The following is a 17,674-nucleotide window of genomic DNA, read 5'->3' as shown; positions in this document are numbered from 1 at the left end:
GTAACTTTAAGATAACATCTCCGCAGCAAACAATACGTCTTTTCTGGTTCGAAACACTAATAACACTTTTTATTGTCAAAATGGTCATGCCGGGTGGATATGTCTAACAGATAGTTAATTGCTCATCTACGTTTAAATAGGCCAGACAATTTAAATAAACTGAACTTTGAGAATGGTCGGTTTTTTGGGGGGCGATGGTTAGATGTTTTCTTAATGCCGCTTGTACAATTGCTCTTTCTGTCTGGAGAACAGGTTAGTACATATCAACGTTGCCGATGCTGAATTTTATCATTCATAAAGTATTGATTTATGAAATTAGCAACAGTCAATTTTCTGCACAATCGTCTAATTTTGACAGTTCTATATCAAACTTGTACATTTTCTCAGCTTTATAAGTTCCTGATAAGGATACTAAGGAAGTTTAAAAATTCACCAATTGTTGAAACTGTATCTTTTTCAACAATTGTTGCACTTCTTTTACATAACAAGCTTGTTTAACTCACTTTAAAAGATCTTACAAATACAATTTCAATACATTCTACAATTTGAACATACAAACTGTTTTGTCAAGGAACTGTTATTTGTTTGTAACCATATATCTTCAACATTAATATGTATATATGTTTGTTTGAATTAATTTAATTAAATATGATAGGTTTGCTCAATTTGTGTAATATGATTTACTAATATTTTTTTTCATAAATTGCCTATTGCTGCATATTCCGTTATTCAAATATACCGCAACGTTATGACCTTTTAACTGAAGAAAATATCTTGATTTGAGCCTAGATGAGAAACTATATTGTAAGTAATGCAATTTTTTTTTTTTTTTTTTTTTTTTTTTTTTGGTGGGTGGGGTGTTTTTGTTTTTGTTTTTGTTTGTTGGCTTGCTTTTTGTTATTTTCTTGTTTGTTTGGTTGCTTTTGTTTTGTTTTGTTTTGTTTTTGTTTTGGTTTTGGTTTTTCGATGCTGTTCATTTAAATATCTTGTAAATATTTAGCACTGTAATAGTCTAAGATAGTCACTAAATGTTCACTTTTGCTGTATGACACCAAACTGCAATGATTACAATCTACAAAAAATAACAAAATCTGTACATCTGATATCATAGCTAGTAAATCAGATTTAACTAAGGCTACTGAGTTGATGTAATATCTAATTTGTCGATCTATTTTAGGCTTGACTTATTTAGGGATCGAATTAATGTTCTGTAATTTTGTTGTTACCCTTATTTATTATATTACAATCGATAAACGTCTTTACTAATCGACTACAAATTGTAGTAGTTGTCGTTGATCTGGTTGAATAACCAAAATTAAAATTTTAGGATAAAAATACGTTGACTTCAACAATGGATTTTAGATGGATTTGCATATTTAGAAATTATTATCATTTTAATTGGTTTTAGACACCATTGTTATACGACCTGGTGCCATCTTTTTCACAATCATGACATAAATAGAATGATCGTGATATTTAGAGTTGTTAATACATAACAATTGAATTTGCATGGTCTAACCTTGAAAATATAACAAAAAACAACTGAAATGAAGAAATGGTTCATAGACGGTGACCATGTGATTTATGATTCGGGTAATTTTGTTTTAAATTGTATTAAATATGTCAGTTGAAAAAAGAATTTGTTGATCATGCATGTGAATGGTTTTCTATTGTAAACAGAATTATAATTGACAGAAAAGATTCATTAGAAGAATGTGACATTGTCTATAATTGTAGACCACTGGAATTTTTTCTAAAGATTTCAAATACACAAAATGACAATTTTCGCCATTATTTGTATTGAATATGTTTTAAATGATCTATTGTTTTTGAGGACCTGATTTGTGTAATGATACTCGAGATTTATGCTGAGGGATGATATATTTCCGCTGGATATGTGTTCTAATGTTAATTTCTGGAGGTAAGTTCGAATGGAAACTGAACCGTTTTTCAAAACCAAATATAATAAATCAAAACATACACACATACATAAAATATACAAATTATATAAGTATACATGCATCATAAAGGTACAATCTCAAAAAAAGTATTTGTTCTTATTTCGTTCAAAAACAAAACTTTCAAACGAAGAAAGAGAATGGTCAGAGTAAATAATTGTAATAGTGAACAAAACTAAACGAAATGTGATGATTAAGCATAATATATGTTCAAGTTAAAGACTATGCTGTAAACACCTTGGACATAAAATTGTAATAAAAACAAAATTAAACGGTTTTATGTTATACAACTGATGCATATCAATCAGGTTTGGTACTTTATATCTGTTGCAATGTACGCTTATACTATTGTCTGTTAAAATATTATTGTTTTCATAACAAGGCTTGTATAGAAGACGTTTATCTTAAATTATCATAATGAATGTGACTTAAGTCTCTAGACTTAATGAATACGACGCATACTTAAATACGATACCTCTGTTCCAGTCAAATCCGTAGTATGTGTTATGTTTGTATTCTCCTATATTATTATCATATATACAGTCTTTCATATTAAACTATATAATAAAGAAACTTCTAAACTTGGAAGGTGAATTTCTTATTTTTTCAACTGACATTACCATGATTTTACTTGTATGATTGTACATAAAATTTGTTCTTTGAAGGACAGTGGGTTTTATGCAGATCACTTATTCCCTTGATTATAGAGATATTTTCAATAATATCACACGCAATCAACGATTCTCCGTCGTCTCATATATTTTACTTCTCCTTTCAATCCTGTTCCTATTAACCATTTTGATATAAAAATAAATGCTAGTAAATACAACATGTCAATGAATAATTCTACCGTAATTTAAATTTTATTTGATACAAATCACGAAATGTATATAACAAGTTTCATGCATATTTCAAATAGTGCAATAAGTTTTCATATTGCCCTTTATTAATCACCACAGAAAGCAATCCCTAAAAGGTATCAGTTAATTCCCATATTGCACTAGTGTAACCAAAACATCAAAACGTATGTCGTTAAACATCTTTAAAACAAATATTTAGTTTTGTAATAAGATTAAAAGATTATTTCGTGAATATTGGCTCTTGTTTTGATATGCATTTTGCGGGTGATGGTATTTCAAAATTCAATATTTACCTCAGCTTCATATGAACACATTGAGGGAGGATATTCCCAAATATCCATGCAATGGCCCATTATGAAATATTAGGGACAGTAGGTAACATTCATCAGCAATATAGTTCTTACATTAGATCCATTTATGTTTCAGTTTACAGTCAATGTAGTGGACAAACGAAGACTATGTCAGTTGGGTATTCTGCCTCATCTGTGTCCATCTATGACAATGGATACCCAACGTAAGCAATTTATTTGATGCTTTATAACAAAATGCAGACAATGATATCTGTCAAAATGTTCAATCTTCTTCTACAAGTGGATGATAAAAGCAATGTGGAGTTTTTATGAAAAGGGAGTATTAAAGTGTGGAATTTTCCAACATCTTTCACAAAAGACACAGGGGTATATCACTTCTAGATACTACTTTGTTTTGTTTCTGATCAATCAGTCTCATTTGACTGAATGGCGGTCGTGTTATTGTGCAACATATGGTTTAGGTTTATGTCTTATATTAAGCGTATATGTACCTTACAAAAACACAAACATTCTGACACTAGATTTAAAGTTCCAAAGTTTTAGACTGTGACAGATTATATTTTACTATATCATTCTAGTGATATAACATGTTCATGGCAGCACTCATCATCACAGACGGGATCGTCTATACTGGTCCAAATCAACAGCACAGTTGACTGTCCAGGTGACAGCTTAGTAATGTATGACGGTAGGCTATCTTAAATTCATTACCCCTTCGTCATTTTTCTTGTAATAATATTGTCCATTGATGTACGAAGGTGAAGAAGGTTAATATCAAGTTATAATGCGTATTTGCAAATCACATCATAAAGATCTTCAAAATGTGAGAAAAAATAAGATGCACATTTATCGAGCTGGCGGCAGAAAAAAATTAGAGTTTCTTAAACTATACCCTATAAGATCTACATGTAGTAAACTAATAACGAAGTCAAATAATACCATTGAATTCACTATTTTGTTAACTGAATCATGAACAAATCATTCAAATGGCTTTATTATCTTGATTTCTCTTTTAGTAGGAAGCTGATAACGTCCTTTATGTTCAAATCCATTTTTTAGCAAAGGTGTTTATGTGTATCATGATTCATTCACTGTAAGACCTACAATAAAATGCATACATAAAAAAAATGTTAATTTTCGGCAGGTTAACATTTTAAAGTCGTGTTTGGCTTGAGTAATTTTACCTGAAATGTAAACAATTTTCAGGCACTGGTAACACTGGTGCATTGCTGCACTCCTGCACTGACACAACGCCTAGATATATTGTAGCGACTGGTAAACTGTTTACTTACTTTACATCTGACAACAATCCTGGTCCTCCAGAGAATGGATTCAAGTTCAACGTCATCTCAGCTAGAGATTTCTGTATGTTTAAAACGAAAAAGAGTTCTCTTTGTATGTAATAAATTGACGATACTATTTTTTTCTTATAAGTTATTTCGTATTCTCTGTTATGTGTTCCTATTTTCCTCGCAGTTAACGTGAGTATTATTTCATTTCTATTTATAACGAGTGTAATGGGTTATTTCTAGCACGCGAAGATTTAAATGCAGCTCCCCATTAGTAACAATTGCACTGCCTGAGTTATACCGGACTACAATACGGGGTATCCCTTAACTGTTACAATGTTTTTTTTTTGTTTATATATATATATATATATTAATTTTTTTTGTTTGTTTGTTTGGTTTTTTTTGGGGGGGTTGTTTCTTTGTTCTCTTTCTGTATTTTGTACTCAAAAGGTACAATATAACACATTCTTTCAAATCATATTTTTTCAGCTAATAATGCATGTTCCAACAAAGCAACGTTATACGCATCTACTTCAACACAATGTATCTCTAGTCCTGAATTTCCAGAGACTTATCCAGTGTATGTACCTAAACATTTAATCACTCATACATTGTTTTACATCATTGCACGATTCAATGTTCGAATTGGACCGCTACCTTGTGCAAAAGTTCTGTTGCACATTTTCCAAGTATTTTTATAGTGTATGTAAACCCTATGAACCATTTTTACTATGTTACGCGATGTGTGTAATTCCTCAGAAATATTTTTTAATGTTTCCATGAGGTATGCAAATTCGTGGCCCCTTTTTGATAAAAATTTCTGTAAAGCCGAAAATCTTTCTTTTGACAAGTGTCCTCTTTTAACAATTGAAAATTCCTGGAACTTTCTGTAAACTTTAAAAGCCTTCTTTTGACAATATTTTTATTTTTTCTCAGTAATACCAAATGTAACTGGAAAATCGAGAAAACAGGAGATAAGTCCACACTAGAACTGACCTTCATGTTTATTGACATAGAATATGATGCTACGGGTCCGTGTAGCTTTGATTATATCAATATTATAGATGGTATGGTTTACACTATTATAGATATTGTACTTTCCTAAATCAAAACTTTTCATTCTACGTTTTTTTTGAAATTTGTGATTTCTATTTAACTAGAATTTTATTGACACTTCACATTAAATCATTTGAAATAAACGGTCTCATGCAGCGTAGGGAAAGACGTAGATGTTTTTGAAGTTTTTGAAGACACAATTGATGATGTGTACTGGCCATAACACTGCGTATTGTACATGACAAATTAAGAAACAGTGATATAAAGATATAAAAATGTCATGGTAGTAACTAACAGGCCAAATGCGATTCCAAGGTGGGAATGGAGGAAATCAAAATCGCTGGATAGAAAGATTCGACTATTGTAGTCATAATCTAGTTTTCAATCGCTATTAAGTTAAAAGGTGAACACACTTTTCAACATACATTAAGACAGCATCCACAACTAACACTTGATTAAATGTTACATACTGTATTGTAGAAGGTACAGGAAGTACAGTTATAAAAACGTGTGGTGAGGATCAATGGTTTCCATCAAAGACCTACACAACGAATAACAATGTCACTATTGAATTTTACAGCGATGCTACAGCTACAGGTCGAGGTTTTTTGCTGACATATTTTATTCAAAGTAAGTCGAGGAAAATTGATTGTCTTTTTAGCTTTTACATCCTATACTATAAAAATATAAGGTCTAGTTGTATGAAATTTGTACGTTGGGTAGAATTCCTTGTAATTTTCATACCCAGCTGAGCTGCATATTTGGATATGAATTTGTTTATCATTATACACCTACTATTTGAAAATGTGCAAAGAATTGCACAATACCATGACTTTTGTTATTGAGATTTTGTTGTAATAAGACCATAATTTATTACTTTATTTATTAGGTTCACCTTCGGATGATGATACTACCAATTGTTACTTTAGTAACTGCGTTGTACTTCCGGTAATGGTTGCTGTTGGCGGAGTAATAATTATTGCCATTATCACTGGTGTGATTCTTTGTGTTGTCAGCAAACAGTACCTTAAGAAAAATATGGTGGATTCAATAACACCTTCCGGTTCGCCACTGCGAATGAAAGCAAGCTTCCGCAAGTTGTTCATTCCTAAACTAGGAAGTAATCGACATCCCATTAAATCTGCAAAGAACCCTTTCAAGAGCGATAAATTCATATCGTCAAAACCACCAATTGCAACTTCTGGGGCTTCGAACCTTCGAGAAAGGCATGATGAAAATGGAGTTGTTAATGATTCAAGACATCAAATAAAGACACATGCATCCCGAGTTCCTAAGATTCCACCGGTGCTGTTAAAAATCATACACGAAACAGCAAAGTTAAAAACTCATTCAAATGAAACTCAAAAGAAAGCGACGCAACATACCACGAATGTACCAAGTTCAAGAGACAAAAAGTTGATTTTAGATTCACTTAATTCGAATAAAACACTTGTGCGGGAAGCTAATATTGACTCGAGAAACATAACTAAAAGGAAAACAAGCAAGAAAATCGACGGTGGTACCAAAGTTACCATCAAGAAGAGAGAATACAAATGAAACTTTTAAATAAAAACAAACGTAAACATTTAAAGATGAAAACTTCCATGTTATTATTTTGATATCAAATATCTGTAGCTGTAATATTTTATCGTAACATGAAACCAATATGAAAGTAAGGATCGACCAATAAATTTAATTGTGGAATATTTATTTGGGTATTTGAGTACCAATTCGTTAAAGAGAAAAGTATACCAAAATTACACAATTTCCATTATAACCCAAAATTAGAGAGAATGTTTCCTTTTTTTTTAATTGTGACTTTGTACTGTCTACTTCAATTATACGGGTTAATGTGTGTATATGAGTTGTGCAATTAAGCTAACCTAAAATTTCAATTGTTTCATGTTTGTTTGCTTACAATAAAAGTATACTTGTCCAGTACAAACGTTACGTTTTGTCTCGCATATAGTTAGTCCAAATTCATTTGTCTTCAGCATATCCTACGTGTAAATGCTGTGAATGACAGCTCACTCCGTGGTATATGTAATGTATACTGAATATGAATGTTATTTGCGTATTTATAAATGTTGCCTGGCTGTAAGTGATTTTTATTGCATTGTGTTCAATTTGATTGCTTACAAATTTACATAATACATTACATGCATAAATAGAAAACATAAAAAAATTGATTGAAACATGTACCTCCTTATTGTTCTAATCACAAAAATTCGTATGTGTACAATTAGTCCATAGTTATGACGTTATCATAGACAAAGATAATGTCATGTCATAACTAACGATTATTTTTTTTGCCTACGATTTTTTTTTTCTGAAATCGACCACTAATTACACTACTCTCCTGTTAAATCAAGGTTTTAAATCATACTGAAACTAGGAAACAATCAGCATATAGAAAAAGAAAACACAAAAACTTAATCCACCAAGCAACTCAGACTAAACAATTTTTGAGCGGGAACTGGTGACACAAGGTTTATTGTAAATCTTTTATTTTAACGGTTTTTACTGGTCTTCAGTCATTGTGTCAATCAGACTGTTTAAGACGAGATGATGGACTTTTTGCTAGATGGCACATCCACTGTTGGCAGTAATGTTTAGTTGATTCTTTTGGGGTTTCATTTTTAAATTTGGTTTTGTTGTCTGAGTTGTACCTTCAAGACGTTTTTATCAGAAACATATAATGGATAGCTTTAAATTGATGAGTTGCCAGTTTGTCTGCATTATGCTGGTGTTACATCATGTGCGTGTTTGATGTACATCTGTATTTCAAATGGTTTCATATTTTTTCATGGCTCAAATTTTCACAACTTTTCAAATAATGATTGAAACACAAATTGAAAATTCATTTCAAAATTTTCACTTTTTATCTGAAGCTAATATTAGACTTTCTATACAATTCATTCAAGGTGTGTCACCAGGGACAGATCTAGCTTTTCAGACTAAGGAATGGGACATAAAAAGAATTAAACACAAATCAAAGCAAGGCAAAAATAAATTTGGAGACCGAATTTGTGAAAAAAGATTTCATGCAACAAAATTTTCCCAGTTTAAGAGGGTGTACACCCATCATGCCTTTCCTTGGATCCAGGCCTGGTTACAACATTAGTAATGTGAACACTACTTACATATACAAAATAACTTTATTTCTCATATTAAAATGAAATCAACAACAAAATGTACATAATTTCAGTCTTTTAACAAGTTTACACATTAATATCTTACAGTTAATTCATCACACTTGTCCAATCTTTTCAAGACATTTAGATGCATCTTTCAACTTTCCAACCAAGTCCTGAAACAGATAATAATATATTTATAAGTGATGGAGTATGACCAGAAATCAAATCATAAATTTGACTGATTACGTTTGTCAGCACATACCATAACTTGGAATATTTTAACGTCTGATTACTTTGGCAGTTTCCTGATAAAACATGTTTGATTAAATTTGATGTGTTATATTTTAGCCTTTTCATCAAAGTTATAATAATCCATCTAGTACTACCAGTGACTGATTATTTTCTTCAGTTTTTTTCTTTATAAAATAAATTATAATGCATACATTTAAAATATCATTTTAATAAAGTAAACAAGGGTCACCTTAGGTATGTAAACAATCCATTTGTTTTAAAACATTTGTCGTTTACTCAACAATGATAATACACTAAAATATGTTGGTATTATAATGTTGGTATTATAAGTACTCGCATACCCTATATTTTCGTGTTTAATTTTGGCACTTTTGAAGGAGCCACCAAATAAACCAAAATAAAACTATCAAATTACCCCAATTTACAGTATGCAATTATACAAATTTCATGAAAAAGAAAAGGTAGGCAGTTACTGAGAAAATAATGAAATTAATCATTAGTACTAATGTATGAAACAGGATGACAAGACTGCACTTTTTAAATTTATGGGCTACTTTTACATTTTAGGTCTAGATATACATGGACAAAGGGAGTTAAATCAAGCTTAATCATAATTTGCACTAAGATTAAAAAAAATCAATTGGTTTAATTATAAGAAACAAAGCATCAACTTAAAAATATTTGGATGATAGTGTTACAATTATGGAGATCCAAATGAAGGATCCCAGGGTATAAACTCCACCCCCTTTTCTGGAAAATTTTGTTGATTTTGTGAAAATATTTGGCAAATATGAGCAAGCAATAGCCAGAAATTTCCTGTTCAAATTCTCTAGATTACCCTTTTGTGAAACATCAGCTATGTAAATGCCCAATTAGAATTTTTAAAACTCTAAGTTTAAGGTAATGATAACAATTTGACAAAAAACACAAAAAGCACATAATAGTACTGTAAGAGTAATCAAGGGAACCAAGATTCTAGTGGAAATCAAAAGACAAGGAAAACAGACATTCACAACAAAGAACATAAAGTATCTAAAATAATACATACAAAGTAACAAAAGTAAATGATCAACTAACAAACCTCAGTTAATTGTCCTCAAACCAGTGGTCATTTTAATTTCAATTTCAATACATAAAAAAAATGAAAAAGACGTGTAGGGTCACCTTCACTTTATACCTCCCATTTTCAAAAAGGGGGAAGGAAAGTATAATTAGAACTTTGCTGACAAAAATAATAAACAGCAATGTGAAACTAATTAATGCTTCCTCACAAGGGCAAAATATTGTTATGAAGCTTGAGTGAAATCTCTCCAAGCATATCTTAGTCTTTGCATTGTGTATTGAAAGGAAAATGGATGAAGGGTAGTACACTATAATGTGTTCTTATTATCTCATTACCAACATATCACAGGGGTTTACCCCATTAGACACTATATTTCATAGGTACAATATGTATTTGCAGTTGAGAATGACAAAAATAACTCTGGTGGACAAATCATTGAGATTCACAAACACTTTTCATGCAGAACTTCATAAAGCTTATAAATAATCATTATAATTACCTGCAGTTGTTCTAAAGAGCAGGAAAACTGAACATCTTGTAATTCTGTTTTACCTGGTATCTGAAAATGACCAAATATAGTTACACCATATAGTTAAATATGTTCCAGACAATTAGTCTATATGCTCCAATAATATATAATATAAATATGAAATATGATCCTTTGAAAACCTACCTGTCCATACACATGTATATTCATACCTGTCCATACACATGTATATTCATACCTGTCCGTACACATGTACATTCATACCTGTCCGTACACATGTATGTTCATACCTGTCCGTACACATGTATATTCATATCTGTTCATACACATGTATGTTCATACCTGTCCATACACATGTATATTCATATCTGTTCATACACATGTATATTCAAAAAAAAAAATAAACTGTGTGTAAAGGTTGTATAATGAGTGAAAGTTAAATATTGCAAAATACATGTACAATGTATTGACTCAAGTTTTTTTTTTTAACTTCAACCTCATAACATCTACAACAAATGAGCCTCAAAAATAAAACAAACAAGCCTCCAAAAATAAACAAAGAGAGCTGTTATTTTGCAATATTTTAGTTCCATGAGATATCAAATATTTTCTCTATGATTACTTTGAATAGTTATACACTTAAATACTATTCTGTGTAAAAATCAGGCAATAGGTGGCACATCATTTGTCTTAATTTAGACTCATCTAGAAAAACAACCAAAAAGCTATTCAAATTTATCCTTAAGCATCTGTGAGGTAGATATTTTTTACTGTTCATATAGGGGAAAAATGTTGGAATTTTTCCTGCCATTTTTCCATAGTGTACATTTGTTTTTCAACTAAATCTGACCTATCAATTTCTTAAAAAGGCAAACTGAATACTTTGATGTTTATATCTGGAGGTTATGAAGTATAAAAGCCTGGATTATGCAATAAAATCTCTGTGTTTTTCCTTCATGTGCCACACCTTACAAAAACAGTTTACCTGATTCTTAGACAGACTGGTATTTAACATTCAGCATCTACTACAGCAAAAACTATAGAAATGGTCAGTCTATGATGTTACCCGATGTTACAGGAGAACAACTAATGAAACGTCACAATACTGATTTCATCCAATCAGATTTTACAGACAATACAATAAAATCACTAAACAGCCAATCTCAACAGCAATTTTTTTATATCACTAGTTGGTATTACATATATCACAGCTGTCTAGCTGTACAAGAAGTAAATAATAGGACCAAATCACGAAGAAATATTAAGTCCACTGCTGAACACTTAAGGAAATGGCCTTCGTGCTAATCATCCAACAAATGCTACTTAAAACTATTCCAACACTCTGAGCTAAGTTTGCTTGTGTAAGCTAAAAAAATAAGGATGGCAATAAGGATGGCAATATACCTGTGATGTTGATATCATTCAATATTATATATGAAATCATTTGAGAACTTCAGTGTATTGTTTACTTACTTCAGTTTTTAAAGATATTAAATAGACAGGTTCATTGACCTTTTCCAGCTGATTACTCTAGAAAATATATACAATACTGTTAATATAATAATCTTAAATAGTCTAAAAAACATGATTTTAGGGATTAATAGAAAAAGTGAAAAAACAAAATATGATCACTATAGTGTTGAGGAATGCCAAGATATAATGAGTGCAGGGAACTTGTAAAAATCTCCAAGTGTTTTCAGCACAAGTGATTGTGTTTCATTGTTCACAAAATTCAATTGATTTTTTCCTATTTAATATTATTTTAGGCTATGCCTATGAAGGACAATAATAAATGTATTAAAAGACAAAACAGTGCCTCCACATTTTTGCAATCATTTACCTCCAATCGTCACTTCCATCAGAATATTGTTAGCCATTCATAGTTCTGGTCTTACATTCTACATATATAGGAAGTCCCTCACGCTCAATCCATAATTTAGAAAGATATAAAATTTTATTGCTATGTTCTAATAATTTTGAATTTTATGATCTATGGATTGATACTATTAGATTATTTAATAATTTTTCAACAAGAGGGAGTTTCTCATGCTTATCTCGTTGAGCAGCTTTGCCATGAGACAAGATGGGCATGAAAAACTCCCGCAAGTTGAAAAATATTTAATAATCTGTTTATCACCATTTTGCTGAATTGTAAGGTATTAGTTTTCTTTTATTTTCAGTTTTCTTGACCTACATATGTAAATTTTATAAGCACTGCAAAAATTCCTTTCAGGACTTTTTCAGCAACATGCTAAGTGACGTCACGAATGTTGTGTAGCTGTAATACAATTTTTTTTTTTAAATCGGTTAACTATGACAATTGCTTTAAAATCTGTTACATAATTTTGGAATTTATTAATTCTTTTCAGGTAAGTTACTGTATTTAATCATTTCCCATTGTAGACTAGGAAATATTGCCACAAATTATCCATTATTCCATACGCAGTAAACAAACAGATGGTTATTTGTGTGGTTAAATATATTCCTATGCTGTTGAATGTATGTCACGCCAGGACATAGAAACTAGCAATAATTTTCATTCTCACTCGACTTGTGTGAGATTGAAAATTATCATATAGCAAGATCAAAGGGCTTCTAAACAAAATAGCAATAATCCAAATTATCAGTGATGCCAAATAAAGTTAATGTCATAGGTGAAAAGCATTGTGATATTTTGGAGGGAGAAAAACAAGGTTACTAGTATACATGGGTTTCTCTACAATTAACCATTTACATACCTTAATATAGTAATCAAGTCTCCATTCAACATCTACAATGTGAGGAGGTGTTGTTCCTACACTAGAAAAAATAAAATAAAATGCTGCATGTATTTAAACCTTGTATGCTATCTGATAAAACAAAAATTATTAATCAAATTTTATTTTTTTCTTTCATGGGAAATCTCCAATAAAAATCACTCATTTTATTCATTTTTATTAAAAGATGAATCTGCACTATCCAACTAATTTGAAAGAATAATACCTCTTAAATAAACAGTGCAATACGGAATTTGGCATTAAGTGTTCATAAAAATCAACCAGTGGGTCAAACATGGACAGTGTAATTTGACTAGTTGTACAATCAGAATCAAGGAATAAATACAGATCAATAGCTTGTTCACAAGCACTTTGTAAATATTTGTTCCCATTTTGCATGATTCTAACATGGACTTAAGCTAGACAGTAAACTTATAAGTCATTCCCTAAATGTACTTACTTCCCCAATAAAATCTGTATTAAGGATTTCCTTTCCTGAAAATTAGACATTTTACTCTTGAAATGATAAATAAACATACCGGTATACACATGTACATGAGAATGGAAATGATTAATGCATTTTTGAAGCAGTCATGCTCCTGTTCACAGTCAACAAATGTTAGTCATTAATGTGTGTGTGTATCATTATATTACTTTAAGTTTGATATTGGAGAATTGTCATTGTTCTGTTACCACAGACTTCATTACTTTTGCTGTCGGGGCCTTTCAGAGCTTGCTTAAATGTGTGTTTACACTTGGTTTTGGTGGTCTCTGAAAGTATTTACTATTTCAGATTCAGGTTATACACTGGTTAATTTGTTGCATTTCAATATATATTCATTTTTTTTTAAATATTTTTTGTAAATGTACCACCTAGCACTTTTTTTTTCAGTTGTAAATGCATTCATAGAACAAAAGCTAATACCTGAAAAATGTGAAAGGGATACTGTGAAAACTGTGTTCTAATTTATATAATGGTTGGTGCCTAAGGATTTCACACTGAACAAAAGTCATCCTGGCTTTCATGAATATATACGTGTATGTAAAGTAACGTTTATGAAAATGTTTCCAAACACGTATTATGATCAAGTCAAAGAAACAAATCATGTTACTTGTACATTACTTGGTGTCTTCGGTGGATGACTGTCTCATTGGCAATCATACCACATCTCCTATTCCTATGGTAGGATTGTCAATGAGAGAATAGGAGATGTGGTATGATTGCCAATGTATTATACCATATTACAACTTCATATAAACAACCAAAATAAAGTCATAAAGTACGCTGTATGATGAAAACAAATTATTATTCAGGAAACCATATCTTATCTGAAGTTAAGACTGTACAGCATCCATATGGTTTATAAAATCTTACTACTCAGTATGAATCTGCATTGGAGGCTAGATGTCCTCTCATATTTTGTTGGCTGCCTCATGAAATTTTCCCAAACAACTTCCTTTCTTTCACTATTAGAGTTACTAAATACCTTTTATTTCAAAATTTCCAGAATATGCTTATTTTTTTTTAGAGTAATACATTGAACACAAGTGTGTCTACCTTAAATACCTCAAAATGTATAAGAGAATGAGTTGTCTTTCTTTGACTAAACAAATATGATATGTCTCTACAAACCTGATACAACTGTATTAACACATCAATTCTGTCCTGAGTAAATTTACATTCCTCCAATACTGCACTGAAATTGTATATCACAAAATAATATCATATATGTAGGATAAAATAAATGTTTTTTGCATATCCTGTATCATAACTTGATTGCACTTAAGCACTTAAGCATATTTATATATATTACTCCAAGTTTTAATTGTATTTATATATTGTTGTGTCTGATACCTCTTTGCTTTTTAGGCCTAAAAAACTCAATTATTATAAATCAAATGGAAAACTTTTTATAACATAACACAAACCTATTTATATTGAATAAAAATACACATACTGTACTAAAAATATGATATATTCAACATGATTAACAATACTTGCCAAAATCTGTATCATATGCCAGTGCCCTAAGGAGATGTGCATGTATGGGGATGTCGTGACATGATATCCAGTACAAGTATATACAAATGTATATAAAAATGTGTAAATATGTTTAACATCACCAAAAGATCGTAAAATTTATATTGAATATTTTGGATAACCAATATCCTTCTTCAATATAAAACTAATGCAAATGTATGTAAATATTTATGTGTAAAGGCAAAAAATAACCAGCAAAATACCACAAAGTATGGAATAAACAAGCAATACAACTTGTGCTTAATATTAACATCACTTACTGAAAAATCCTGGTGAGACAATTGTGTTACTTGTAAAAAACAAGTGTATAAAAATAGGCCATTAATGGAACACTGATATCCCACTACATTATGGTGAAAAAGAGGGGGTTATAACAAATATTCAAAAAGGCCTAACTAGAAAACTTCATGTTGGATTTTGCTGAAATTGAACTTAACCTGTATTTTATGATAATAAACAACTGAGCAAAGTTTTAAAATATTCCTTGATCAGTTCATCCAGAAACTGTTGGGGAATGGATGGACAGACTCACAATTTTTCAGTTTTCAGCTGGTAAAAATACTTCCAACTTTGGGTGCCATGGACCAATTCTACATGTACATGTATATCTTACCTGACAGAAGCTATTTCTGCATCATATTTTGCTGCTTCTAACAATAGAGCCAAAATACTTGAGTAAGCCTCCTTTAAAATTGACCTGTCTAATTTGTTAAACACTTTCTCACCTACAATTGAAATTGAAAAAAAATGATAATGTACAAAATACATGTACATGCACCTTCATGTACCTCTACCATACAAAAACTTCCTCCTAATGGTAAGATTTTTATATTGCACTGTGGGAGTAGTCTGATCAGTTTCTTTGAAAAAGGAATGGCTTTACTTGCAAGGTTGTAATTCATGAAATATCAAATTAAAGAATTAAAATGGCATCAAACTGCTCTACACAGACCAAAAGAGAACTGATGATGCATCTTGAAACTGAAAGACTTAAGTCGTTAGAAAACTGGCCCTTTGACGATTGCTGCAAATGTATGCCAACAAAAGTTCATGAGTATTTTAGTCCAAATAATCATGACATTCATTGAGGCATTTTTAATCTGACTTGTATGCCTTGCAAGGAGGTGACCAAGCAAATAAAAACTAGCGTTCCATGACAGCATCAGTATGGATTAGGACTAAAATAGAGCAACTCTCACAATGTGTCAATTTAAGAGCATTAATTGATAAAGTTTCAAGCTACGGTGAGCAAAATAGTGTTACTAATTCAAGTAACAATTTAATAAAAGTTTCATTTTTGGTTGTGACTAATGTGAGTCTGCTGTCTATTACAAACCTTCAATAGAATTTCTGGATGAATCGTTCAAAACGCCTTCAATAGCCCTCGAGATGAAATGTTGAAAGCAGGCATCTGGAATGTGTGTTGCGTCCCCAGCAAGTGAAACACCGTCCAAAACAGATTGTGACAGCTCCATCCTCCCACTTCCGTTTTTAGGAGACAAAATATGCTGGGGAAAACACATTTTATGATTTCCTTTTTATCTAGGTATTTCGGACCAATCAACTGTCGGACCAAATGTACATAACAATTGTTCAACAGTTCTATATAAAATTTGTGAATTTCAGTATATATTCGAATTGGAATAAATAAGATAAAATGGCTATTTTGGAGGTCTTGAGTTTTTCCATTTGTGTTTTTTTTTTTATTTTAATTTTGTTTGTTTGTGTTCGCTTTTGTTAGTTATTGTTTGTTTTTATTTATTTATTTTGTTTGTTTTTGTTCTTTGGTATTATTATTATTATCATCATCATTATTATTATTTTTATTATTGTTGTTGTTGTTGTTGTTTTCATTATCAAAAAGTGTTTATTACTTTTATCACTGTCATTAAAAGAAAAAAATCACTCACCGATGTACACGATCGTCTGTATGTAAGATAACAGCATCTTCATTACCAAGACCAGATCTTCGAGGATATTTTTTATGGTTATGATTGTATTAAAAGAATTTTGGCACGACAGAGTTGTGGCGCAAATATTTTAATTTATTATTATTTTTTTAGCGTGTGTTCAAAATGAAAACTCAACTAAAAATAAAACGTTCACAAAATGTTTGATCTTCATCTTGAATGAAGATTCAACTAAACATTATGATAACCACCACTTCTTTGATTTCCCATTTTTGACTCTTCCGCATTACAACATTTCAAGTACAACTCTGCCTAAAAATCAGGCAGAGTCTTGTAATGGGTGATTCATTCATTTCCTTGTACCAAATATTTTTTCTTGCAAACCCTTCTGTAGGCCCCATATTACCAAAGTATAGGCCCAAATAAAAGAAGTCCACTAAAGATAATAAAACTTAATATTTGGTAATGTTCTACTATAAGTATGGAAAACTTTCCTGCCAGACAGAATTTTTACACAATAACCAGTCAAAAATATTTCAAGATACATAGGAGAT

At 30.9% G+C, this 17,674-nt stretch overlaps 2 protein-coding genes across 2 annotated transcripts; one reads left to right on the top strand and one right to left on the bottom strand.

Annotated features, from left to right (window-relative positions):
- The first annotated feature begins 1,701 nt into the window (after positions 1-1,701).
- LOC148603862 (uncharacterized) lies at positions 1,702-7,435 on the top strand. Its single transcript, XM_088553309.1, has 8 exons — positions 1,702-1,921; positions 3,245-3,332; positions 3,708-3,817; positions 4,336-4,494; positions 4,908-4,998; positions 5,355-5,485; positions 5,955-6,104; positions 6,364-7,435. Exons 1-8 carry the CDS (start codon positions 1,876-1,878, stop codon positions 7,029-7,031), a joined length of 1,443 nt encoding a protein of 480 aa, XP_088409435.1. The 5' UTR covers positions 1,702-1,875; the 3' UTR covers positions 7,032-7,435.
- Positions 7,436-8,613: 1,178 nt separating this feature from the next.
- On the bottom strand, positions 8,614-16,727 carry LOC148603861 (COMM domain-containing protein 3-like). The gene is made up of 8 exons (XM_088552738.1): positions 16,547-16,727; positions 15,824-15,935; positions 14,803-14,866; positions 13,630-13,664; positions 13,152-13,212; positions 11,887-11,943; positions 10,426-10,485; positions 8,614-8,784 (listed from the first exon to the last, which is right to left on the bottom strand). The coding sequence occupies exons 1-8, from the start codon at positions 16,683-16,685 to the stop codon at positions 8,725-8,727; spliced, it is 588 nt and encodes a 195-aa protein (XP_088408864.1). The 5' UTR covers positions 16,686-16,727; the 3' UTR covers positions 8,614-8,724.
- Between the last annotated feature and the right edge of the window lie 947 nt (positions 16,728-17,674).

This window comes from Perna viridis, chromosome 11 (assembly GCF_037379345.1).
Source record: "Perna viridis isolate PV_CMFRI_1.1 ecotype Kerala chromosome 11, ASM3737934v1, whole genome shotgun sequence".
NCBI lineage: Eukaryota > Metazoa > Mollusca > Bivalvia > Mytilida > Mytilidae > Perna > Perna viridis.
This window is presented reverse-complemented; position numbering and strand designations above follow the sequence as displayed.